Source organism: Macaca thibetana, chromosome 19 (assembly GCF_024542745.1).
Source record: "Macaca thibetana thibetana isolate TM-01 chromosome 19, ASM2454274v1, whole genome shotgun sequence".
Taxonomy (NCBI): domain Eukaryota; kingdom Metazoa; phylum Chordata; class Mammalia; order Primates; family Cercopithecidae; genus Macaca; species Macaca thibetana.
This window is the reverse complement of record NC_065596.1, coordinates 20558541-20577059: the sequence shown is the minus strand read 5'-3', so window position 1 is coordinate 20577059 and position 18519 is coordinate 20558541. Positions and strand designations below refer to the sequence as shown.

Below are 18519 nucleotides of genomic sequence, written 5' to 3'. Positions count from 1 at the left end.
GGAGGTGACCAGTGACCGGGGGGAGTGTAGGATCTGCCTCCCACCTCTGCCTGCTGCAGTGAGGACATTTGGGGAGGCTCATCCTGGGCACTGCGGCACGCTGGGCAGCATCCCTGGCCTCCACCCACTCCACACCAGGGGCAGCCCCAAGGCGGGACCACCATGAATGTCTCCAGGCATGGCCAAGCGCTGCCGCCACAACAGCCTGGGCCCAGGCCGGCAGCTGTGTCCACCCTTGTACCCTCCCTCCCGTCGTCTGGGGAATGGACCATCACCCCACTGTGGGAAGCAACGCAGAGGGGGTGGGGGGCAAAGACAGACCCGGGCACTAACGCAGCTCCCGAGGGACCACCGGGCCCCAGTTGGGTGCTGTGTTGCTGCCAGCAACTAGGGCACAAACGCTGCCAGCAACTAGGGCAGCGGGTGTGGGGCGCTGGGGACGCTACACTCTGCATTTCGGCAAACCTGAGATTATTCTAAAATAAAACGTTTATTAAAAAAACATGCAATCTTGTCAATAGGCCAGTTCCATGAGAATAAAATATCTTTTTTCCCACCTACAAAAGTCTTTTTAGAGAAACAAACGAAACTATTTCCAGATGAGGCAGGGCGTCTGGGCGGGGCTGTGGGTGGTCTGGGGCTGGTGACTGGTGAGGTTCGGTGGCCCTTTGGGGGTCCGGGAGGCACATTCCATTTTGCTTCCTTTGGAGATGTTCCCATCAGATGCTGAAGGAACAAGCCTGCCGGCTGGGCCACTCCAACCTGGGCTGTGGCATCCGTGTGGCCCTCGGCCCTCCTGGCCTGAGAAAGGGGAATGAGAAGAAGCTACTGTCCTGACATGGGCAGAACTCGGGGTCACTGGTCTCCTGCCCCAAGGCCCTGTGAGCAGGCCAGATGGGGGGATCCCTGGGGGAAGCCCCTCACCATTCTCCAACCCCCAGGCTTGGGGAGCCCCTGCCCTCCAGGCCCTGTGCTCGGAGGCTGGGGGAGAACGGCTCAGTGGCTTTTGGTTCCCATGACCATGAGAGGAACGGGCACCCCGACGCACCCTCCCCACCCCGCTGCGGGGAAATGGAGCCACAGCCAGCACAGTGAGTTGGGGGACGGGCCCTGCAGAGTTTGGGTGTCCACAGATGGTCTCTTCCACAGTGGCGGATCGGGTGCCAGCAGCGTCCTGGCCTCAACGCTGCCAATGCGGGTGAGGGTGGCCTGTGGGCAGGGCTGGAGCTGCCCCACAGCCGCGGGCTCTGCCTCACACCCAATGGGTGCCCCGTGATGTGTCGGGGCTGGCCTTGAGTTTCCTGCTTCTCACAAGCCTGGCGCCGCCAAGCCTGGGCCCTGCTGGCCCATCTCCAGGGCACCTGTGTGGCTGCCGACTGGGGCAGGGCCTGTGGACCCCACACCCAGCCTGGCTGAGGGGCGGCGGAGTGTGTCCGCCTGGGCAGTGAGGTCAGCTGGCGGCTGCTGGCCGCCCTCGTGCTCTAAAGATGCCCCCAGCGCCCCCTCCGATGCATCGGGAGCCTGGGCCAGCCTGTCCCAGCGTGTCCTCAGGTCACCAAGGCAGGCTCTACGGTGACCCTCCTTTTACATAGGGGGAAACAGAGGCCCGGCGAGGGGAAGATGCAGCCTGAGGTGAGACGTGAACCCGTGGCCCTTCAGCCCAGACAGTGGCCCTGGAGTGACTGTCAGCTTCACCAAAGTCCCTTTATTGCGGCCCCCGGGGACACCTGCCTGCCGTTCCCCGGGGCATCACCGCCGGTAGCGGTAGCGCTTGAAGTGGAACCACAGCTGGAAGATGCCGTTGGCAAACTGGCAGCGGAAGCCGTGGCGGTGCGAGTATTCCCACTCGCGGTTGACGATCTTGAAGGCGATGTCCTCATAGGGCGGCCCCGCGTGGAAGCGCAGGATGGCGAAATCCTTGTTGTCGGGGCAGGCCTCCAGGAAGTACTCGGGCGTGGAGCGCTTGTCGATGAGGTCGGGGTAGAAGATGTTGAACTTGTAGCCCTGCACGATCTTGGGCGGCGGGTTGTCGAAGTCGTAGTGTGTCTGGTTGTACTTGTTCCACTCGAAGCCCGTGTGCACGCGGTTGAAGAAGCGCGGCTTGCGTGGCCGGTACTTGTCGGCCCACAGGTAGGCCTTGCCGGTGAGCGGCATCTCCACGCTGAACTGCGCCTCGTCCTGGCCCATGCCCTCCTTGGCCCGCCGGAAGAAGATGTCCTCGGCGCTCTCGCTGGCGTCTCCTGCGGGCGGGACGGCGTTCACCCGGGCCTCGGCCTCCCCCTGCGTCCTGGCCTCCCTCCCAGCCTCTCTGACAGGGGAGGCCGCTGGTGTCTCCCACAAAAGGGAAACAGGCTGGGGCGGGCTAAGGCACATGGTGGGGGACAGGGCCTGGGGGACCCTAAGACCCGCACTATCCACCCTGGGCCCCGGACCTTGGTTGTCCTATCTATCGTCCTCCTGGGTGGGGACCAAGCGCAGCGCGCTTCCCCGCCAAGCAGCAGGAGAGCCTGGTGGTTAGGGCCTGGCTGCGGGGTCCAGCCCCACGCACGACCCCCGAGGGGGTCCTGGCCCAGGAATTTTCTGAAGCTGGTATTTTCTCCTCTGTCTTAGGACGGAGGCCGCCCAGGGAGTGCTCGGACAGCAGCCGGTGAAAGCTACCACCACCTGTGGCCCCAAGGCCAGCGGGCCAGCAAGCCCAGGATGAATGAGTGAACGCCCCAGGGCACGTGCAGGTGACTGAATGGATGCTCAGAGACCCGGGGAACAAGAATGGAGCAGCTCCCCATTGACGCCAGGGGCTTCCCCCAGGAAATGAGGCTGGAGGAGCCCCGCCCCCTGCATCTCCAGCCCCGCCCCCAGCTCGACCCACTGGCCCCGCCCCCTGGCCTCCAGCCCCGCCCTTACCCGTGACCTGGAGCTGCTGGCGCGAGAGCTGCAGGCGCTGCAGGTCCTCGTCCGGCTCCAGCACGTGCGCGTCCAGTGGCAGCTCGTGCGCCGTGAGCAGCCGCGGGCTGTACCTGCCAGCGTCGTAGTCATCCAGGCTTTGCTGAATCAAGTCCTCCTCCATGAGCACCGCCTCGCCCTCGCCCTCGCCCTCACCGTCGCCGTCGCCCTCGCCCTCTGTCGGGGCTGCGCCTTCCACCTCGGCCTCCACGGGGCCGCCCTCCGAGGAGGGCCCGGGCGGGGTGGGCGCCGCGTCCTCAGGCTCCAGGCTGGGGAGGAGAGAGCGTTGGAGGGGCGGAGGCCGCCCACGGCCCCTCCATCCTGTTCCGCATCTGCATCGGCGTCCCGGGGTGCCGGCCGGGCCGGGCCTACCTGCGGCTGGGGGACTGAGGCTCCTGCTTGAGGATGGGGAACAGTGGCTCGCTCTCCACGCCCTGCTCCTGCTTCAGTTTGTACAGCTTCTGCCGCAGCACGTCCTGGTGGCGCTCGCGCAGCCTGGGATGCAGGGCCGGGGTCACCCACGTGGAGGCGAAGGGGCTCCGCGCCCCACCCCCACAGAGATTCTCATCCCCCTTTTTGCTGCAAAGACCCTGAGAAGGTGGCGAGCAGCCACAGCTCTGGCTGGGACGCTTGGCCAGTTCAGGGTCAAGGCTTATGGGAGCGAGGACGAGGGGACCCAGCTACCCGGAGAACCATCCTGGGGCAGGGAGGGGTGGGTCTGGGTCTCACGTTGGAGTCTCAGTGTCTTGTGGCTGGGGCTGGCCAGGAGAAGGGGCCCAGCAGGACACCAGCCAACAAGCATGATAAATTTAGAGACGTTTACAGATTAGCAAGGGAAACATGTATTTACACAGCGGTGCCAAAAGCACTCCAGGAATCTGTACACAGCCAGAGGCCAGGAGGCAACAGCGCCGGGAGGGCTCGGGCCTGGGTGGAAGGCAGCATGGACAGGCAGGCGGCCTCAGGGCTTCCCGTGATGCCATGGCTGCTGGAGCCAAGTACTCGTTAAACGGCAGAAGCTCCTGGGGAGCCCTGTGAGACCAACGGGGCTCAGGACTCCGGGTGAGGGCACCGGAGCATCCTGGGGCCTTCCCGCGAGGGGGCGGGCCTGCGCGACCCCCGGCCCTCCTTCATCACTCATATAGGTGGGCCCCGGCCAGTTGGCACTTTCCTGCCCCCTCCACCCCACAAGGTCCCAGGAGGAGGCGAGACCCACCCCACCCAGGACCCAGGAGGGGCGAAACCCACCCCACCTGGACGGCACCACCCCTGGTGCCCGCACCCAGTGCTCACCGGGCCCGCGCCATGTGGGCACGCAGCTGCTGCAGGAGGCTCTCCCAGTAGCCCATGTCCAGGTTGGGGCCCCCAGCGCGGATCTTGCCCTCGATGCCCTGGAAGATGACCTGCAGCTGGTTGTATGTCTTCCCCTTGAACACCGACTGCACATCGGAGCTGACGGAGGCGTTGACCCCCTCGCGGCGCTCACCTGCAGCGGGGTGGGGCCATGGGGGTGGTTCCACATTGCCTGGATGCTCCTCCACCCCATCAGGGCCTCCTCCCCTGCCATGGGGGGGTCCCTCTCCCTCACTCTTCCCCCACAGGGGTCCCATCCAGTCCTGTTCCCTCCCCTCACAGGGGTCCCGCCTCCTCCCTGGTCTCAGGTTGCCCCCGCCCTGGCCGCAGCGGAGGGGAGGGGTGGGCGGAGGCTGGGAGCCATGTTAAAATGCAGATGCTGCCTTGCCTGGAGGCCCAGGCCCCTAGCGTCGGGGAGGCCACAACTGGCATTCTCAGCCCTGAGAATGACCTCCCTAGGTGAGTCTGACGTGGGTCTGGGAACCCTGGTCGTGGGCCCGGCCCACCAACCTGGCGCAACTCTGCCCTGGCCTTGGGCAGCCCATGAGGGGGTGAGGGGTGTGCTCGGTAGCCAAGTTCTCTGGAATTCAGATCTGCTCTGCCAGCCTGGGCTGTGTGACTGTGGGCAAGTGGCTTGCCCTCTCTGGGCCTTGATTTCCCTCTGTGAAGCCCAATGATCCAGGGAGCTCTGCCCTGGCAAAGAAGGCCGCCCTGCTGGCCCCTGGGGAAGTCCTGGGGCCGCCCCCCATCCTACAGGGAGTCTGTCTGGCATCTACCACTGGCCCGGGGGCCCGAGGCTCAAGTCCCTCCTCGATAGACGGGGAGGCCACTGACGGCGGGAGTGGGTGCTGGGAGGCTGGAGCCCAGCCTGCCTCCACGTGCTCTGCCCACACCACGTGGCATGCTGGCAGCCTCAGGGCTGCTTTGAGGACACTGCCACCCACCCCGCTGGGTCTGGCCTCACCTCACAACCCTGCCCCCACCTCACAACCCTGCCCCCTTGCTGCCCATGCCTGACCCCTGCCACCTCTGGGCCTTTGCACGCGCTGTGCTTCCTGCCAGCCACCCATCCTTCTCTGTCCCGTTCGCCTCCTGCATTCCTCGCATCCTCCATGCTCAGTGAGAACATCCCTTCCGCCAGGAAGCCCTCCCTGACCATCCAGCGATGGCAGCTTCCCGAGGCGGGCACTGAGGCTCGCTGCTGCCGCTCCCCGCACCGTGCTGGGCCCACAGGCAGCTTGGTGTATGGTTGTTGGGGACACACCAGGTGGAGGTGACCAGCACAGGCACCCTGCTCGAAACCTGCCTTCTCCAGTCCCCACTGGCGGACAGAGGGTCAAGAGGCCCACACCCAGACCATAGGGGACTGGATAGAGTCTAGACGAACCCGACTCCCCTCCAGCCAATCACCTGGGACCGTGGAATCGGCACCCAGAGCTGCAGCCCCTTTGCTGGGCCCTAAGTGGCAATGGAAGCTGTGGCAGCCGCAGCCAAGCAGAGCGTGGCTGTGCTCGGACAGGCGGGGCTGCCACGAACACTGAAACCCGAGCAGAAGAGCCCAACTGCGCGGCTCCCGGGACGCCAGGCGCCGCCGAGTCAGCGTTTATAGAAAGTCGGTCTGGACGTGCTGCTGCATGTCTGGTCACCTCCCGAATGCCCACAAGGGGGCCCACAGGGTTTAGGGGGGCCCCAGCAGCTGCTAGAGGCTGGGGGTGCAGGCCAAGGGCCCCAGGGTTGCGTGGAGAGAGGCCAGGCCCTATACAGGGTGGGAGGCTAATGAGGCTGAGCTGGGATGACACCCATTTTCTTCTGCACAACCTACTGTAGGGTTAGAACTTCCTAGAAAAAGCTAGGTGCACCAAAATCTCACAAATCACCATTAAAGAACTCATTCATGTAACTGGCCAGGCGCGGTGGCTCACACCTGTAATCCCAGCACTTTGGGAGGCTGAGGTGGGTGGATTACGAGGTCAGGAGATCAAGACCATCTTGGCTAACATCGTGAAACCCTGTCTCTACTAAAATACAAAACATTACCCGGGTGTGGTGGTGCGCCTGTAATCCCAGCTACTTGGCAGGCTGAGGCAGGGGAATCACTTGAACCCGGGAGGCAGAGGTTGCAGTGAGCTGAGATCGTGCCACTGCACTCCAGCCTGGCGACAGAGCAAAACTCCGTCTCAAAAAGAAAAAGAAAAAAACCAAAAACAACAACAAAAACACCTTATTCATGTAACCAACACCACCTGTTCCCCAATAATGTACAGAAATAAAAAACTTAAATAATTTTGTAAGAAAAGAAAAAGTATGCAGTGGCTCACGCCTTTAATCCTAGCCCTTTTGGAGATGAGGCAGGAGGATTGCTTGAGGCCAGGAGTTCAAGACCAGCCTGGGCAACACAGTGAGACCCCATCTCTACAAAAAAATTTAAAAAGTGGCTGGGCACGGTGGCTCACACCTGTAATCCCAGCACTTTGGGAGGCTGAGGCGGGTGGATCATGAGGTCAAGAGATTGAGACCATCTTGGCCAACATGGTGAAACCCCGTCTCTACTAAAAATACAAAAATTAGTTGGGCGTGTTGGCACGCGTCTGTAGTCCCAGCTACTTGGGCAGCTGAGGCAGGAGAATCGCTTGAATCTGGGAGGCAGAGATCGCAGTGAGCTGAGATCGCACCACTGCACTCCAGGCTGGTGACAGAGTGAGACTCCTTCTCAAAAAATAAGTAAAATAAAATAAATTAGCTGGGTATGGTGGTAAGTGCCTGTAGTCCCAGCTACTAGGGAGGCTGAGGCGGGAGGATCACCTAAGCCCAGAAAGTCGAGGCTACAGTGAGCCTCGATCATGCCACTCAACTCTAGCCTGGGCGACAGAGCGAAACCTTGTCTCTGAAAAATGAAAAGTAAAAGAAAAAGCGCAATTAATTTAAGAAGACCAAGACAGAGGCTCTGTGGGTCTCTGGGGGGACAGCAAAATCAAGACCCCTCGTTTCCCTACTCCTGGAAATCATGCTGAAAGGAGAATCAGAAAAACTCCCTCAGAGAACACCAAAGCCACCTGGGGTCCCCAGCTGTAATGTGTGAGGGGGAAGGTGGGCTGAGGCAGACGTGGTGGAGGCAGAAGGCCATGGAAGGGACGGAAGAGGCTGGGGCCTAGGACAATGGGGCATGCTGGAAATACCTCCCAGGCTTAAGGGAGAGGGCAGGGCCTAGGCAATGGTGGAAATGCCTCCCAGGCTTATGGGAGAGGGCAGGGCCTAGGCAATGGTGGAAATACCTCCCAGGCTTCCTGCAGCCAGCCTGTAGGGTCTGGGGCTTCTGAAGGAAAATGTGCTGCCCCCAGAAGTCTTTCTCCAGCCCTACTGCCACCAGCAGGAGCACACAAAGACCCTTACGGACACATCTCTGATGCTGGAGAACTGCCCTGCCTCTCTGAGGTTACGGGAGGATGCGCCCCACCGAGGCAACCACTGGAGGGACGGGATGGCTGAGTGACCTCCACCTCTGGGGAAGACAAGCTCCCCTGGAAAAGAGGAAAGTCACAGGCTCTTTCCTAGAAGGACCTGCCACAGACCATGCTAAGGGCTGTAAATGACACTGACCCAGCCTCCAGGGATCCTCGGCCACCATGGGCTGGTGGCAGCCAAGGCCTGAGAGAGAGGGCAGCGGAAGGACCGGGTCTGCTGACAGGGATGCGTGGCCCATGAGAGCCAGGCATTGTTACAGCAGCTGCTGGGGTGTGGATTTTGGGGGAGAGGGGCCGGGGCTGCTGTGGTTGGCTTTTATACGGGGGGTCCCATCTAGGGCAATTCTGCCCCCAGGGGACTCTGGGTGATGTCTGGGACATCTGCGGTTGTCAGGACTAGGGATGTTCCTGACCCGGGGTGGGTGGAGGCCGGAGACGTTGCTCAGCACCCCGCAGTGCCCAGGACGGCCCCACCCTAGGGAACGGCCCAGCCCGAATGTCTGCAGTGCTCGGGGTAGACGCTTTAGAGCGTCCCGGGTGACCATATGTGTGCACGGAGGGGAGGGAAACGTGATTTTAAAAGCCCATCAGGTTGGAGGAGCATGGACTGACCCGTGGGAGGAGGAGCGCCCTGAACCAGGGCTGCACGGCCTTCAGGCCGCGTGGAGTGAGACCTGCTCACACAGGCAGGACCACCGTGAGCACTGAAACCCGAGCAGAAAGCCCTGCAGCTCCGGGAGGCCAGGCACCGCCGAGCCAGCGTTTACCGGATGCTGGATCTGGACACTGCTGGCCCTGCACCCCAGACAGAGGCCCGTCCCCCTGCACCCCTCCCAGGGCCTACTGCCTGCTGCTGCCGCCCCCTGGTGGCTCGGCCCAGAAGGGGAGGCTCCAGTTGGGGAAACTGAGGCCTGAAGAGAGCACCAGGCCCCACAGCAAGTCTGAGGCTTCCGGGTGAACCCTGCAGCCCCCGCAGCTCCCCCAGAGCCCAGGTGCACACCCACAGTTACCTGGCCCCTTGCCCGAGGCCTCCAGCTTGCGGAGCTTGGAGATCTCGTCCTCGGTGATGGTGGTCATATCCCGCCAGAAGTCGGCATTCTTGCCCTGCTCCAGCTCCATGTAGACCTGGGGGCAGGGGGCGGGGGTCAGGGCACAAGCGTGGCTGGGGTGGGATGGGGCCGAGTGTGCAGGTTGGAGGAGCATCGGGTGGGACCGGGTACCTGGATGTCCTCCAGCAGGTCCTCCATGTCGGCCACGGTGAGGCCGTTGAGGAACGTGTAGGGCTCGTGCATCTCCACGGCCAGGTCGTCATCCTCGGCGCTGATGTACTTGGCCAGCAGGTCGATGGGCTTGGCCCGCCCGTCCCGGATGCGGATCTTGGAGCTGTGGGAAGCGCGGAAGGTGGTGTCAGAGCCTGGGCTGTACCCTCCACGCTGAATGCCCTGCCCTTGGGGTGACTGCACCAGTGGGAGCTGGGAAGGGGACCTAACATGCTGGGGGTGGTCAGGGAAGGCTTCCTGCAGGAAGAGGAGGAGGCACAAGGTAGAGTGAGCCGGGTCAGCCAGAGGGCACAGGCCAGCAGGGCAAAGTGCACACAGCGTGGGCCCAGAGCGTGGGCCAGGTGGGAGGGGCTTCCTGGAGGGCCTCTGGGCTGTGCCCGGGAGGGCGGCTTCTATGTGGACGGTGATGGGGAAGAGTGGAGGAGCGGAAGCAGAGGCAGGCTGAGGGGCCAGAGCAGTCCCTGCCTCACAACCACCTCCTCCCCCAGGCAGACAACTCGGGCCGGAGAGCCAGGGCTTCTGCTCTGGGCCTGCAGGGGTACGTGTGGCGGGCGGCCCCTGGTCCAACCCAAGAGAACCCGTCACCAGGCAGGCCTGAGCTGGGAGGAGCCTGATGTCACCCACCACAGGGCCCAGGGCAAGCAGGAATACCCCGGAGCCTCAGCTTCCTTGTCTGTAAACCGGGTGGACAGGGGCGCCGCCCTCGTGGGCAGAGTGTGGGAGGGACACCCGCGGTTGGTGCAGGCCCGGCGTCCAGCACGCACGGTGGCGTGGGGTGCCGTACACCTGGGCCCGTCTCCTCTGCACCCAGTCCAGCGGGGGAGGGCAGGAGGCAGGAGCCTTGCTGCCCGGGAAGGGGTCAGGAAGCGAAGGTTCCAGGAAGTGCCGCGTGGGACCCTGAGGGGTGGGAGAGCAGTGGCCTCCAGACAGGGTGCAGGGTGCCAGCCAGTGCCCGGCCCTGGCTCGAGTCTGAGTCGGGGGAGGGAGGCCCCGGCGCACCGCAGTTTGGCCTGCTGGAGGTGGAAGTTGTCCTCCTGCTCCTCCCACGTCTTGAAGTGCTCCGCCTCCTTCTCACGCTGCAGCATCTCCAGCTCCTGCTCGCGCATGGCCTTCTCGCGCTCCCGCTCCAGTCGCAGCTGCTTCACCTGCAGGCACAGGAGGCTGAGGGCAGCCGGGGCCGTGGGGTCTGCTGGGCTGCGATGGGGGCCCAGCCCCCACCTGGCTGCCCTGGGCACAGGGATTGGTCCGGAGATGCCTGTGCTGGTGGACAGACCTTGGGAAGGGAGGGCCCTCCTGCCTTGAGACTCAGCAGCTCAGAGCACTGGGGTCCTCTCGGCGACCCTGAAGGGAGCATCTCGGAGTGAAGGCCCGAGGCCAGCAGAGCCAAGGTGGAGGGAAACGGCTTCCTGGGTCCATGGTCTGAGACCCTGGATCCAGCCTTACCTGAAGCCAGCCCCTGGGACTTCCCACCTAAGCCCCTTCAAGTTCCGCCACAGGGGGTGGGCCTCCAGGCCCTGGAGAGGGAGGGCCCTGCCCAGCAGGCTGGTGGGCGCCTACCTTCTGCAGCTCCAGTCGGTTGTCCTCCTGGATCCTCTTGTTCCGCTCCTTCAGCTCCTTCTCCTCCAGGTGGCTGATCCCCTTCTTCTCTAGGGCCTGGAAGCACCAAGCACACCCGTCTGAGCACAGACCTGCCCCCTCGCCTCCCTCCTCGGCTCCTTCGTCCAAGAGATTGACCACGGCCCTCGTTTTGCAGAGAGAGGCAACCTGCCCGCACTGCACGTCTTCCAACCCCCTCCTCAATGCTCCTGAAACCAAGTGGATCCAATTCAGCACAGACATGGGGCCCCACTGGGAGTGAGGTGTATGCAAAGGGGAAGAAGGGGCCACCCCAACTTCCAACAGGGGCCTCACTCAGGGCCACCCCAATCCCAACAGGAGGGACTTGCTTGGGGCCACCCCAACTCCCAACAGGAGGGCCTCGATCAGGGCCTCCCCAGCCCCCAACAGAACAGCCTTGCTCCGGGCCTGCTGACTCGCTTTACCCAGGAGTCTGGCTGCTTCGGATGTGAAGGCCATGACCTCAGCAAGTCAGGGTCCCCCACTGCGCGTGGAGGGGGGCAGGAACAGTGAGTGGAGGCAGCAGCGGCTCTGAAAGCAAACCTGTGGGGTCATGGGGCCCGGCCCACACAGCAGGGCACGGGGCAGCCATGGATGGGCACCGTCCCAGCCTGGAGCCCCTCAAAGCTGGCTTCTTCCAGCAGCTATCTAGGAGCCTGGTACGGAGCCCCCACTTCCCAACCACCCTCCCCAGGTTCCAGGTGCCCCATCGCCATGAGGGTGTTCCAGGACCCCCTGCCACCCAGAAGAACCTGCCTCCAGGGACACAGGCTGCCCGGCTGGGGACCACCCCCTAGATGCCCAGGCCACTCTGTGGTCTATCCAGCCCAGCCTGGGGCCACTTCCACAAGTGTTAATGATGACCGCATCTTCCTCCTCCACGGCTGCCCTCCCAGGGCTCACGGCGGTGCCCAGCACACCGCAGGTGCACAGCACACAGTGGCGATGAAGTGCCAGGCAGCGGTGGGTGCCTCAATAAAGAACCCTGGGGGGCCTGGGGAGCAAGGGGCCAGGAAGGGCTCTCTCAAGGGGGGACATGTCAGTTGAGGCCTGACAAAAGAGAACAGCCCGGGAAGGGGCAGAGTGTGGCCAGGCAGGGGTGCAGCGGGGTGAGGGCCCCAAGGCGGAAGGAGCCCGCTGTGTTCTCAGACGACACTGGGCAGAAGCCACCTGGCGACCCCACAGCTCCCAACTGCACAACCGGCGAGCAGGTGCAGTCGGCCCAGCCCACCCGTTGCCTGCTCCACCCCCTCCACAAGTGGGCGCTGCTTCAGATGAGCTGTGTCCCACACAGGCACATCCCCGTCTGAACCCCTGGAGCTATAACCATGACCCTATGTGAAAGGAGGTCTTGGCCGGGCACGGTGGCTCACACCTGTAATCCCAGCACTTTGGGAGGCCAAGGCAGGCGGATCACTTGAGGTCAGGAGCTCGAGACCAGCCTGACCAACATGGTTCAACTCCATCTCTACTAGAAATACAAAAATGAGCCGAGTGTGGTGGCACACGCCTGTGATTCCAGCTACTTGGGAGGCTGAGGCACGGGAATCACTTGAACCTGGGAGGCGGAGGTTGCAGTGAGCCAGGATCGCGCCATTGCACTCCAGCCTGGACAACAGAGCGAGACTCTGTCTCAAAAAGAAAAAAAAAGTGATGACGTCTCGTAGACGTAGGTAAGATGACGTCATCCTGGAGGTGGCAGGCCCTCATCCAACGCCTGGTATCCTCACGAGAAGAGGAACATTCAGACACAGACGCACGGAGGAGAAGGCCGTGTGGAGGCGGGGATGGGAAGAGAGCCAGCCACGCAACACAGGAACAGGCCGGGTTCTGCGGCTACGAGCCAGGGAGGGCTCAGGAATCACCAGCCATGACTGGGAGCTGGGAGAGGCAGGAGGAGCTTCCCCTCGGCCCCCGGAGGGAGTGCGGTCCTGCCCACACCTGCCCGCGCCTTGATTTTGGACTTCTGGCCTCCAGAACGAAGAGATGAAAAGTTCTGTTGTTTTTTGCCACCAGTGTGGCTAGTGGTTACATGCGAGGCGCAGAACGAAACAACCAGCTCAAAACGACAGAGCACCTGGAACTGTGGAACCCTGTCCTGGGTACGTGATGCCAAGAGCTGGCTCTCCAGACAGGTTTCAGGTTGGGCTGGTGTTCGGGGCAAAGAATAGCTGAAGCTTACACCGCAAGAGACACAGCTAATGGCAAGAAAGTGATGGTGAGCCGGGCGCAGTGGCTCACACCTGTAATCCCAGAACTCTGGGAGGCTGAGGTGGGAAAATCACTTGAGCTTAGGAGTTCGAGACCAGCCTGGCCAACACAGTGAGACTCCATCGCTACAAAAAAATACAAAATTAGCTGGCCACGGTGGTGGTGCTTGTGGTCCCAGAAAGTCAAAAGGTTGAGGAAGGAGGATCGCTGGAGGCCAGGAGGTCAAGGCTGCAGTGTGCCACAATCACGCACTGCACTCCAGCCTGGGCGACAGAGCGAGACCCTGTGTCCAAAAAAAAAAAAAAAAAAGCTGATGGCGGCAGAAGCTGGCTCATGCGATCTTTCATGATTGAGTGCGGGCTGGGAGTGTCTCGAGTGTTGGGGTCTCCAGAAACAGCGGAAATGCTACAGGGACAGAGGCCGCCACCCGGCGGGGCCCACCTTGTTCCAGATGAAGGTGCCCAGCAGGTTGTTGTCTCCGAAGGGGTTGTCGGTGTTGGTGTAGCCCATGTACTCCTCACCCCAGCCCATCTTCTCCCGCTTCTTGCGCTCCTTGGCCTCCTTCTTGGCCAGCCGCCGTGCGCGCTTCTCCTCGGGCGTCTCGAAGGCCTTCATCAGCTCCTCCTGCTGCTTCCGCTCCTCCCGCAGGCGCAGCCGCTCCTGCAGGTTCTGCTGCTGGCTCAGGGCGGCCGCGGCCGCCCGGGGGCTCTGGGATCGCCGTGGAGACGCAGAGCTGGATGCTGAGGAGCTAGGGGACCAGGAGCGCGCACGCCGTCGCCGGTGAGCCCACTGGCCCCGTGACTGCTCCTCTCCCGAGTCTGACTGAGAGGACCCATCCCTCGAGCACCACCGGGACCGCGGGGGGCTCCGGCTTCGCATCCCTGAGTGCTGCCACCGCTCTTCCTCCGAATCTGACCTGCAGAGAGGACCCATGGACGCCTGCTCAGTGCCTGCTGCTGTCATCTGCTCCACAGATGCTTACTGGGTGCCCATAGGGGGAGGGGGGCAGGCACTGTTCTAGGTTCTGGGGATGTAGCAGTGACTCAAATACTGATGGCTTCTGCCTTCCTGGGCTTACCCTCTGGTGGGTCCCAACAAGGAAGAGAGCAATGAATAAACACACCATGCAACAGCAGGCAGAGGCAGAAGCCACAGAGAGTAGATGCCGAGCACAGGGGCTGGGGCTGCAGGGCCCAGGGCAGAGAGGGGCTCTCTCAGGAGCTGACACTGAGCCAAGGTCTGGAGGGAGTGGGGAGGCAGCGATGGGTGGATTTGGAGGGAGAGTGTTCGAGGCAGAACAAGAGCAAGGGCCTAGAGGCACTGACTTGGCACGTTGTAAGAACAACAAGGAGGCTGTGTGGCTGAGACAGAGTGTGGCGGAGAGGGAGGAGGCGACGGCAGGGAGGTGGCTGGGGCTGGTGGTGCAGGAGTTATAAGGGTATGAACCAGGCGACCCGAATGCATCTAGGTTGTCAAGGGAGGGCTTCCTAGATGGAAGTGGCATTTGAACTGGTCCCACAGGATGGAAAGCAGTTAACACAATAGAGCGCAGGGAATGGAAGATGCACAACCCCAGGGGTGGTTCAGGGGCCTTTAATTTTATTTATTAGAGACAGGGTCTATTAGACACAAAGTCTACTGGAGACAAGGTCTATATTTTTATTCATTAGAGAGAGGGTCTGCCTCTGTCACCCAGGTTGGAGTGCAGTGGCACGATCAGAGCTCACTGCAGCCTTGACCTCCTGGGCTCAAGCCATCCTCTTGCCTCAGCCTCCTGAGTAGCTGGGACTACAGGCGCACACCACCACACCCAGCTAACTTTTTACATTTTTTGAACAGAGGGGTTCTTGCTATGTTGCCCAGGCTGGTCTTGAACTCCTGGGCTCAGGCAAGCCTTCTGTCTTAGCCTCCCGAAGTGCTGGGATTACAGATGTGAGCCACTGCACCCAGTCACGTTTAGGCGTCTTTGTACACACAGAACTGCCAAATATTTTGTTAAATGTTCTACCCATTAAGCTCATACCAAAAAATCTAAACTATGTTGAAACCAATCATTGCGGAGCCCTTAAATATTGGCCACAAATTCGATTGAATTTTCCTGAACATTAATTCTAACTATATATCTAGTGTGGCAAATTATTGCAAATAATTCCACTACCAGAAAATGGCAGACAAAAACACACAAAGATGACATTAACAAGACTTATGCGGCCAGGTGCAGTGGCTCACACCTGTAATCCCAACACTTTGGGGGGCCAAGGTGGGCGGATCATGAGGTCAGGAGGTCGAGACCATCCTGGCTAACACGGTGAAACCCCTTCTCTACTAAAAAATACAAAAAAACTAGCCAGGCAAGGTGGCGGGCGCCTGTAGTCCCAGCTACTCGGGAGGCTGAGGCAGGAGAATGGCGTGAACCCGGGGGGCGGAGCTTGCAGTGAGCTGAGATCCGGCCACTGCACTCCAGCCTGGGGGACAGAGCGAGACTCCATCTCAAAAATAAAAAAAATGGCCGCGCGCGGTGACTCAAGCCTGTAATCCCAGCACTTTGGGAGGCCGAGACAGGTGGATCACGAGCTCAGGAGATCGAGACCATCCTGGCTAACACGGTGAAACCCCGTCTCTACTAAAAAAATACAGGCCGGGCGCAGTGGCTCAAGCCTGTAATCCCAGCACTTTGGGAGGCCGAGACGGGATGATCACAAGGTCAAGAGATCGAGACCATCCTGGCTAACACGGTGAAACCCCGTCTCTACTAGAAAATACAAAAAACTAGCCGGGCGAGGTCGCGGGCGCCTGTAGTCCCAGCTACTAGGGAGGCTGAGGCAGGAGAATGGCGTGAACCCGGGAGGCGGAGCTTGCAGTGAGCCGAGATCCGGCCACTGCACTCCAGCCTGGGTGACAGAGCGAGACTCTGTCTCAAAAAAAATTAAAAAAAATAAAAAATAAAAATAAAAACAAGACTTATGGCCAGGCATGGTGGCTCATGCCTGTAATCCCAGCACTTTGGGAGATCTCTTGAGGGCCAGGATCACTTGAGGTCAGGAGTTCAAGACCTGCCTGGCCAACATGGAGAAACCCCAGCTCTACTAAAAAATACAAAAATTAGCTGGGTTGGCAACATGCACCTGTAATCTCAGCTACCCGGGAGGCTGAGGCTGAAGAATCGCTTGAACCCGGGAGGCACAGGTAACAGTGAGCTGAGATGGCGCCACTCCACCCAAGCCTGGGCGACAGAGAAAGACTCCGTCTCAAAAACAAACAAACAAACAACCACAGCAGATGAATGAACTTGGCCCAGAGTGAGGCAAAACTGGCCTGAGTGTCACAGCCACGAAGGGGCTGAGCCAGCACTGGAGCCCCGGTCTGGGAATCAGTCCCTGTCACCATTCTGGTTTCTCTGTACAGGACCCAGCTCAAGGCAAATCCGACTAAGTGTCCCATCTCCAGAAGCAAAGGACCGTGGGCCGTGGGGAACCTGAGATTAAGGTACTAGGAGTCAGCTGTGAATCCTGCCAGCTGACACCGAGTCTTCTTCCCTCCCACAGTCCACCTCCATTAGCAAATGCTGTCACCTCTACTTCCAGAATCCCTCTGAAATCTATGCACTTTCCCCGCTGTGGTTGCCTACAGCCTCTCTCTCATCGAGGCTGCCATCATCTACTCTCTGGACAACCGTGCCGTCCTCCTCTGGTGCCGCTCCTGCCCACCCCGCTCCATCCCTTCTCCACCTCAAAGCCAGAAAGTTTGCACAGTCAGTCAGTCCACGTCACTCCCCTGCCCAGACTCATCTCAAGGCTCCCCATTTCCCTCCGACTAATAACCAAGATCCAATGTGCTGAGCACACAGGGCTCGATATGATCTGGTCTCTGGTTACCTCCCCGCCGCTTCGCTCACCCGGCTCCGGGCTGTCCCTCCAACCACCCGGTCCCCTGCCTGGAACGCCTCTCGCCTTCCTTCCGCTGCCAGGTTAACTGCGACTCGTGGTCAGTTGTCCCCTTCTCCAGGAAGCCCTCCCCGAGTAAGTCGGGGATCTCCCAGTTCCCCGGGATCTCCAACCCTCGGTCGGGCGCTCCTGAGGTAGGAGCCGGATCCCCAGCGCTGCTCCCGCAGCGACCCCACCTACGCTCCCGGCTCCGCCGCCTCCGTCTGCGCCGTCCCTCGTCCTCCCGGCGCCGCCGGTTTCGCCGCCCATGGCTCCTGCTCCGACTTCGGCTCCGGCTCCCGCTCTGGCTCCGCTGCCTTCGGCCGCGGCGACCCGCTGACCGCGAGCGCGAGCGTGTGTCCCGACCCATCGGCTGGGCCAGTGGCCGCGACGCTGACACCAATAGCCGAAGCCGGCGCTGGGGGCTTTTCTCGCTCACGGCGCTCTCCAGACTGCCCCGTCCGGGCCTGAGCCAGGAGAGAACAACCCATCACGCCGCCACAGCCTGCAAGGACTCCGACGCCCCAGACTCTCTACTACATCTGAAAATGTGGACCGCGTGATCGACTCCACTGACATTGTAGGCTCCAGGGCGAGGGGTTCTCCTTTCAGGCAGTGTCGGAGGCAGCCCCAGGCGGGTCCCCGCGCCTCAGGGGGCCTGAGAAACTGTGGGCCGGGCAAGGGCAAACTAGGCACCTTATGCGGGGAGGGGCCTGCGGAGGCGGGACCAATAAGAAGCTGGTCTAGACCCGAAGTGGCACTTCATTGGCGTGACCAGGGGCGTGGCCAAGGAGAGGCGTGTCTGGGGAGCGAGGTCCCCGAAAGGCAAAGAACCAGGAAGGGCTTAGGTACCAGGCAGCTCCAGAGGGCAGAGGGTGGGCGCGGGGACAGAAACTGAAAAGCCTTCCTATGAGACTCATCGTTATGCTCCACCACCTGCCAATGAACCACCTGCCAATGAACACCTGTGTATTTTGGGAGTTAAGCTTTAAAAAAAAACTTTGATAACTCCTTGTATTGCCCCATCAACTCATTTTAGAGATGGGGAAACTGAGGCTCGGGGGGGAAGCTGAGGCTCAGGGAGGGAAAGTCACATTTAACACCTACCTTCTCAACCCAGGCTGCCCAGCTTTGTGGTGTGGGTGCTGGGGACCCGTGGGAGGGTTGTGAGCAGGGTTTGGGGGACTTGCTGTTGAAACAAGTTTGGCATGGGAGGACGGACTTCAAGGGCAAGGCTGGAGGCACCTAGAAGACGCTGATGTGCCGTCTTGGGCTCCCCCAGCCCACGGTCGCTGCTACCACCACGCCCTGCAGTTCTAACCACTCAGAGCTAGGAAGGCCTGTTTCTGGAGGATGATGGTAATTGAAGCAAACTTTTAAAATGTTTATCTTGGTCGGGTGCGGTGGCTCACGCCTGTAATCCCAGCACTTTGGGAGGCCCAGGCAGGCGGATCACCTGAGGTCAGGAATTCAAGACCAGCCTGGCCAATATGGTGAAACCCTATCTCTACTAAATAATACAAAAATTAGCCAGGTGTGGTGGCAGGCACCTGTAATCCCAGCTACTTGGGAGGCTGAGGCAGAGAGAATCGCTTGAACCCGGGAGGCAGCGGTTGCAGTGAGCCGACATTGTGCCACCGCACTACGGCCTCGGTGACAAAGCAAGACTCTATCTCAAAAAAAAAAAAAAAAAAAAAAAATAAAATGTTTATCTTGAGTCGGGCACAGTGG

The 18519-nt window shown here is 61.0% G+C and overlaps 1 protein-coding gene across 1 annotated transcript; it reads right to left on the bottom strand.

Moving 5' to 3' along the window:
* Positions 1 to 471: 471 nt before the first annotated feature.
* CACTIN (cactin, spliceosome C complex subunit) lies at positions 472 to 17196 on the bottom strand. The gene is made up of 10 exons (XM_050770206.1): positions 16986 to 17196; positions 13307 to 13781; positions 10595 to 10690; positions 10037 to 10182; positions 8978 to 9140; positions 8768 to 8882; positions 4237 to 4429; positions 3316 to 3438; positions 2905 to 3212; positions 472 to 2240 (listed from the first exon to the last, which is right to left on the bottom strand). The coding sequence occupies exons 1-10, from the start codon at positions 17156 to 17158 to the stop codon at positions 1750 to 1752; spliced, it is 2283 nt and encodes a 760-aa protein (XP_050626163.1). The 5' UTR covers positions 17159 to 17196; the 3' UTR covers positions 472 to 1749.
* Between the last annotated feature and the right edge of the window lie 1323 nt (positions 17197 to 18519).